The following is a 7697-nucleotide window of genomic DNA, read 5'->3' on the forward strand; positions in this document are numbered from 1 at the left end:
CGCGATTTTAATTCCTGTGTAAATGCATTTATGCCGCTTCAGAGGAGCATTAAACAGTCTGTGTAAATGCACATTTTTGTGATTTTATGCCGCTTCAGAGTTGGTTTCTGTGCCGCTTTTTCTGTGTAAAGATGCCTTTATTAGATGACATGGGGGTGAGTAAATTGTCAGGAAAAGTTTATTTAAAAGTGAACTAATCCTTCAAAGCACCATTCTAAAACCTCAATAGAAGCTTCGAATGTAAATATGACATGACAAAAATAACATTTTGTACAGTCTATAGTATGGACATCAGAATGACGCTATATGGCCATTCTAGTAGTTAGAATTCCGGCAAGTTCTGTAAATTCCCCAGAGGTGTAAAGAGTACACTTTAAAAAATAAAAAATAAAAAAATCCCCGTAAGAAAAACGGCAGCTGTGGTTGCCAGAACTTTACCGTGAAAAATATGGTAACAAAGTTTTAGCTAAAAGCTGCGGTCGCTAATGCATCTCTTGAGATCAGATGAGTGAGGTTTACTCACTTGTTCGAGATTCATCTGCGCTGCGCAGACCGATCGGCGCATGACATACCATAAGAGCGATTCCGCGAGAGTGATTCAAAAGCATAAGGATTCATATGCTCTCCATATATAGCTACTCACACATAGTACACAAATATAATTTAGGTTAGTATACATTCAAGTTTGTGTGCATTTTATGTAACCTATGCAAAGCATACTACATATCATTTTAGCCGATACCTTAATTTTTTACACCTCTTTACCATGCAAACCTCCTTCGATGTCAAAGTTTACATGAAAGTATCATCATCATACAGCAGCAGCAGCTCTTCTCTGAGATGAGGAGATCCTCACATGATCAACCAGAAAGAAAACAGTGGCGATTCCCACCAGACCAGACAAAACCAGTCGAATCAGAGCTTCAGTGACGCCACAATGATCCAGACAATCTGAAACAAAAAAGACTTATTTATAAACATCTGTGTCATTAAATGTCTTTCTGTGGAAAAACACAAGCCGCACAGCGGTCACTGTGGCAGGAAGAGTGTTTTGTGTTAAATGACGTTCTCGTACCTTCATGTCGTGGGCAGATCTCTTTCATGTGAAGACGGACGCTCTTGTTGCTCACTGGATTTGCAGCCGTGCAGCTGTAGATCTCTGAATCATTATAATGAAGCTCTAATGGTAAACTGAGTTTGATGCTGAGATCAGGATTGCTGGTCTGAGTCACCATTTCACTCCCTTTATACCACGAGATGAACACATCTCGGTCATTTCTCACAGAGCAAAACACAGAGCATATTTCCTCCACTTCTCCTGGCTGCTTCAAAGTACCTGGTAGAGATTTGTTGTGTATAAGTTACATTTACATTTTACATTTAGCAGACACTTTATCCAAAGTGACTTACAAAAGAGGAACAAAGCATTCATCAAAGAGCCAACAATCGTTGTAGTACACAATGTTAGGTTTATTATTAGGAAACCAGCTAGAAAAGAAAAGAAATGCAGAGGAGAATGTGTGTGTGTGTGTGTGTGTGTGTGTGTGTGTGTGTACTGCAGCTATTTGCACTAAGTGAAAGTAGTGATATATTATTATTTACACCATGTAAAAGTAGCAGCTCCTTGCAATAAGTGTAAATAGTAATTAGATGCTATCTGTGGGCTACTTTACATTGGCAGATACTACTTGCATCTCAGTATTTTTGTACAATAGGATGCAATAATATCAGTGGAAATAAAATATTGGGGAAATGAAACCCCTCTCTACACCTGCCCAATAAATACTTTTATTACTATTAAACACTCGTTAGGCAGTTTATTTCCACTTTTAGAACTTTTCATTTTTATTTCAAAATAAATGCTTTTCTGATGTGATGTGTGATTGGAAAATGGCAAAGAGTGAGTTCGGCAAAAGGCGGATCGTGTTAAAAAACAGTTCGGCGAGTCTTACTCGCTAATGCTGCGCCGCTGAAGATGTTGAATTCTGTGCATCTTTTTTTAAACTTGAGTGACACATCCAGACATTGGTGGGCAGAGTTAGTGTAAATAGCACTTGCCAAAAAGGGACGCTATTTGCACTTAGTGTAAATGGACACTCTGATTAGAGCATGGGGTGGTTAAATGTTTGCGGAAGAGGTTTCAATTCAGCTTTGTTCTCAGCAGGTGGAGGTTGGCAGCTCATTTCACCACCAGAGAGGAACAGAGAGAGTGAAGGTTTTGGAGAGTGTCTTTTTGCCTCATTGTGAGGGAACAACATAACATCGCTCATCCAGTGACCTGAGCTGGCGGGAGGGAGCATACATTTGTAGTAGTGGGTTGAGATAGGGAGGAGCTGTTCCAGTACTAGTCCTGAATGCCAGCATTAGAATTTTGAAATTGATTCTGGCTCATTAGTAGAGACTGCAAGACCTGAAATGAGTGTGTCAGATATAGGGAGACTTACAAAATGTGCAGGGCTGGGGGTCCTCCAGGACACGTTTGAGAACCAATGATTTAGAGGTCAGGAAAAGGACACCTACAGGACAAGATAGCAACTAAATGAACTGATTTAAAGACTCACCTGAAGATTGGTGTGCAGTAACCAATGAGTTCTTCTCAATAGCAGGTACAGAGACAGGTGCTTTAGGACAAGAGGAAATAAATATACATCTTTTAATAAGCCCATTTTGCAGAATTATTTATAAAGTGATATCCTGTATATACAACATTATGATGATGACGTAAGTAATTGACAATGGGTCATTGAATTATCAGAAAAAATAAGGTGTTAATGTGGCCATGATGCAAAGCATCAGGTGTGCATTATTTTTAATAATTCAACAACCCATCGTCAGTTATTCCGCTTATGGTTACCACACCTCAAAACCTTGTTCAGATATTGTATTTCAAGACATTTGTCAGTTTTAAGTACTTAATGCAGTCAAGACCTGCCTGGTTCTTCAATCAATCAGACTCAAGCATTCAACAGCCCTGTAGTATAACATATAATAATGTGCAGCAACTGTAACTTACCATATACATTAACTTTGAACTTCTTCTCAGAGACGAGTAATCTGATGGTGAATGATACTTTATAAAGTCCAGAATCACTGGTACTGATATTCCGAATGGTCAGTGATCCACTCTCTTGATCAAGATGCAATCTGCCTGTAAGTCTCTCTTCAAAATGGGTCAAAAGTTTTCCATTATTTATCTGTGCTATGCGGGTGGTAAGACGGCCACTTTTAAAAAACCACATTGTCTCAGTGTTTCTCTTCAGCTGAGCTCCTGTATGTAGAGTCAGAACGTCTCCCTCCATCACTGTCTTTACCTCATCCTGATTACCATTGACGAAATCTGAAACAATATGGAAATGCATTGATTGGATTGAGTTTGTAATCATTCGTCTTATTCTTCATGAGTCAGAAATGATAGATACAGTTACGATTGTTAAAATTATCGAGGACAAGCCCAGCAAGTGTACTGTTAGTGCAGAAGAACAAAAAGGAGAAGAGCAGAATGTACCAAAGTTATAGTTTCATGACCAGAGCAGATGAGATTTGTTTGCATACGGTTCAGACACCCAAACGCAGCTAACATCCAGGCCTCTGGTTACTGTGGTAACACAGATAAGGTTTACGGCAAGAAGGAATTTGCAGATAGTTTCGATTCTTACTCAATTCTCATTGAAACAGACAAATGCAAATGCCTTGCTAGAAGGACAAAGGATCGTTAAACTTTCCCTCCGAAAACTTAAGTGACCATTGGCTCACTGACCCGTGGAAGTGGGACCTCCACACAGAGTACTCTCCCAAGAGTTAGACTGTAATTTCTTCATTTCAACTCGGAAGAAAAGTGCAACTTTACCATCACTGAATGGGCAACCATCAGCTCTTCCCTGCATCCTCTGCTTGCAGTTCTGTCAATTTAATGATTCCTGCTCTTGCTACATACTCTAAACACTGTACATGCTAAGAAAGAATTATTTTTCTTTGCCCATGAAAAACACCCTTTTCTTAGTATTAATGAATAATCAAAAATGTTCGCCGGATGAACTGATTAATTGATAGTGATATTAATTTAGCTACATCAAGTTGATCATATTAAATGATCCAAGTATTCATAATTAATCATAACAAGTAAGCTAATTTCTTACAGTAGCAAAAATCCGTCATTCATGCACAGCTCAGTCCAAAGATCATCTGAGCCAATTTTGGACAAAATTGGGCAAAATTTGTAGGAGTAATAGCAAAAAATAAATACATAAATAAATAAATAAATTATTTGATTCAATATGGCGGACTGTCACATAGTTGGAAAATGACAAATTAGATATTATTGGAATCTGCATAAGTTAAAGGTTCTAAGTTTCAAAAGTTAAAAGCATTTTTGCAAAAAAACGTATATCTTTGGAACACTAAATTGTGCTGTTTAAACTTCTCAGGTACCTTTAGGACATGCTGATGATGATACCTACCAAATGTTGTGCCAATATGACAAATCATTTAAAAGATATTGCAATTTTGTCTGATCCTGGCAAAATCAGTATCCGGAATTGACATGACACAACTAATCCATAGACACCAAGATTATGATTTCCTGACAAACTGTTCAAAAGTTATTAGTAAATATAACTATTTTTTAGATCTCACAACCTGTAGGTGGCGCTGTTCACACAAATTTGGCATGTACCCACAGATTATGGTTGCAATGAAACGTACCAATTTTTGTTTCGAATGATCAATGTTTGGCCGAAGATACAGCCTCTGAACTAAAATTTGGGTTGACCTCATTAAGGTCGCAACATTGTAACTTATGAACAAAGATGAATACAAAAAATCTGTACAGTCATTTCTGTGCAGCTCAGTCCAAAGATCAAAGATCCTTCAAAATTTGAAGGAGTTATGAAAAAACAGAAAATGGTGCTTTAGAATCAGGTATACTACGTTTCTATAACAAAAGGTTCAAAAGTTATAACCTTTAGAAAAGTTAATATATGACCTGGTGGTGGCGCTATAGAGTTGGTCCTAGAGACTCCAAAATTGGTCAAATCACTATTCATTACCATCTCAACAATTGTGCCAAATGTCATCATTTTCCTATGTTTGCCACAGACGCACCAGAAGAATAGTAAGAAAACTTATGGATATGGGCTACAGCCCCTAATGAAGCACTTTTAACAACTCTCTGCTGCAGAAATACAGATATAGTCAGTTTAAATAGCAAGTAATTTGATATGTATTTGAAACTGTATGGAGGATACATATGTTTTTGTTCTTAAATGCTTTCATGTTATTTGTATCAGTGTGCAGAAAAGTGTGCCAAAACTACAAGCTCAAATCTGTATATCTTATCTTTTGACTTGTACCACCAATACAGGCAAATCTGAATGTATATGTGTCCTATAAGGGTTAACAGTTTGCATTGTTTTTGTGATTTTTCGGTCTTAAGATTTACTTTACAGCTTACATCAAAGGTACTGAACATATCACACAATATATTCACCTGTCTTTTCACACCAGCCTTCATGATTAAGGGAGTATTTCTAGATTTACTCTATGAAACTCTGGAACAGTGATTGTTTTTGATGTGAACTGCAAGTTTTATTAAACACATTTACAATGAAACATTTTTGTGTTTCACATGCCCAAAAGCAAAAGAGGAAAATTATTAGCATTGCTGCAATATCAAATTTCAAGAATAGAAGAATACAAAAAAAAGTACAAAATAAGTGCAAAGACTACCAACTACTGAATGTTTCAGTGAGAGCAACCAGAGAGCACAATGAAATTAAATCTAATGAAAGGGGGGAAAAAGCTTATGAGGTTCTAGATATCTTACCTTTAACGCTGATGAAAAACACGATGAAAATCCACATCGTCAGTTCGTGCCTTCTGTTCTGGAGCTCACTGGAGCAGTGTGAACATGTGACGTCATCTCACTGAAGACATTCAGTTTCATCAGGAACTGACCAAGAAATCAGTTACACCAACTTGCAGTAAAATAATATTTAAACTCTTTCAGTGTTTGAAAACATGAAAAATGAAATCTGAAATCTTTAATTTACAAAAGTTACACTGCCTTAAAAGGTATTTTTTGCATATAAAATCATCACACATAACTGAATATGTAAGGCCTAAGAACCTGAGAAATGTATGTAAACCATACATATTTATCATTCTAGTTACTGATTTTATAATCAGATCTGCCATCATAACATTAATTTTTCCCTCTGCACTGGCAGGAAATAGAACTGCATTACATTCATTTGCACTGGAATGTCTGTTTCAAACATTTGACTGGAGAAGTGCATCGTCAGGTGCCACGATCGTTTGTTGCCGTTTCTGCTATAAACTGCACTGTTTTCACACTGCAGATGTGACCGAATATGAACCCAATAAGCTAAATTGCATAAGCATATACACACACTCTAAAAATGCTGGGTTAAAAACAACCCAAGTTGGGTTGAAAATGGACAAACCCAATAATTGGCTAACCCAACCATTATTTAAAAATGACTATATGACTATATGGGCTGACTTAAAATGAACCCAAAATAGTTTGAAAATGGCAGTTTTTCTCGATTGCTAATACACTATAACTGATTCATTTGGCCCAATTTCACAAACCATTTATTCAGTTCTCAAAACAAAGACACATTTCTCAAACTATAACCCAAAGCAACCAATTTTCAAACCAACTTGGGTTGTTTTCAACCCAGAATTTTTATGCAATAATGTCAGTTGCAAAAATAATGCATATGCAATAAGGCTTGCAACCCACCCTAGAAAGCTTGTTTCAAGTTACTGAATGTCTGTTGTTAATGTAAAGCTGAGCACAAGCTTTAAAAATCTTCAGAGCTACAGACTTGTAGTTTCCACTCTGAAACAGGATTTTTAGGCTATACAGAAGTTGGGACTGATGATGAACTATTTTCTCTGAACTTGAGCCATTGAGAACTACCAAAGTCATCATGTTTGCAAACAGCCATAACCTTTTTTTTTTTTTACATTATTGTTCATCAGGGATTGAGAAACAGTGAATCTGCAATTAAAGGTTCTGCAACAGGTGTCAGTGTTGTTGTTTTTAATATCAAAAAGGCACATGCGACAACAACTTAGTGGCTTTAAAACAGAATTCAGGTCTTACTCTGTTCTTTCCCTCAGTGTTACATAGTTGTAATGAGTGAGGCTGAACTCGACCTGCAGGGTGACAGGTCCAAATTTTGTCAGCATTTTCATAAAAATATACAACATCATTGTTTTTATGAAAGAGGAACTTAGAAGTTAGAAGTTCCGTTTACATTAAAACAAGGATGAGCATCCTAAAATATTTACTAAATGTTTTTGAGCATTTTATGATTGTAAAAGACTGACTTGCCATTGAATAAAGCAACGTTATATTTGTACTATTCGTGCCTATATATACAGATATTTTAGAGTGCATTTTTATTATTAGAATGAAAAACCTTCAAGATCATGTTGACTGACCAAAAACAACCCAACAAATGGGTTAAAATAACCCAGCATGTGTTCTGTCCAATATTGCTTAATAAGTCATGTTACAGTTACACACAAAATCTTTACTTGTCACACAATTTCTGAAAGCTGACACTCAAACACCAGAATCACACACCAAATCTGCTAAACCATACGCTAATTCTCGGCCTTTGACAGTTTTCATTTTCATAAAACACTTCTTGCAAAGCATAACACAC

At 36.7% G+C, this 7697-nt stretch overlaps 1 protein-coding gene across 1 annotated transcript; it reads right to left on the bottom strand.

Annotated features, from left to right (window-relative positions):
• Positions 1 to 299: 299 nt before the first annotated feature.
• On the bottom strand, positions 300 to 3333 carry LOC125259829 (CD48 antigen-like). The gene is made up of 4 exons (XM_048177778.1): positions 3014 to 3333; positions 2562 to 2621; positions 1076 to 1336; positions 300 to 951 (listed from the first exon to the last, which is right to left on the bottom strand). The coding sequence occupies exons 1-4, from the start codon at positions 3297 to 3299 to the stop codon at positions 812 to 814; spliced, it is 747 nt and encodes a 248-aa protein (XP_048033735.1). The 5' UTR covers positions 3300 to 3333; the 3' UTR covers positions 300 to 811.
• Positions 3334 to 7697: the final 4364 nt, after the last annotated feature.

The sequence above is a fragment of the Megalobrama amblycephala genome, linkage group LG24 (assembly GCF_018812025.1).
Source record: "Megalobrama amblycephala isolate DHTTF-2021 linkage group LG24, ASM1881202v1, whole genome shotgun sequence".
Taxonomy (NCBI): domain Eukaryota; kingdom Metazoa; phylum Chordata; class Actinopteri; order Cypriniformes; family Xenocyprididae; genus Megalobrama; species Megalobrama amblycephala.

What these genes read in the sequence shown, in the direction of transcription:
- LOC125259829 (XM_048177778.1), bottom strand. Translation starts at nt 3,299, where the DNA reads ATGGAGGGAGACGTTCTGACTCTACATACAGGAGCTCAGCTGAAGAGA. An exon ending in TACTGCACACCAATCTTCAG is followed by an intron (nt 1,337 to 2,561) that starts GTGAGTCTTTAA and finishes AATCTCTACCAG; the next exon opens with GTACTTTGAAGCAGCCAGGA. An exon ending in GATCTGCCCACGACATGAAG is followed by an intron (nt 952 to 1,075) that starts GTACGAGAACGT and finishes TTTTTGTTTCAG; the next exon opens with ATTGTCTGGATCATTGTGGC.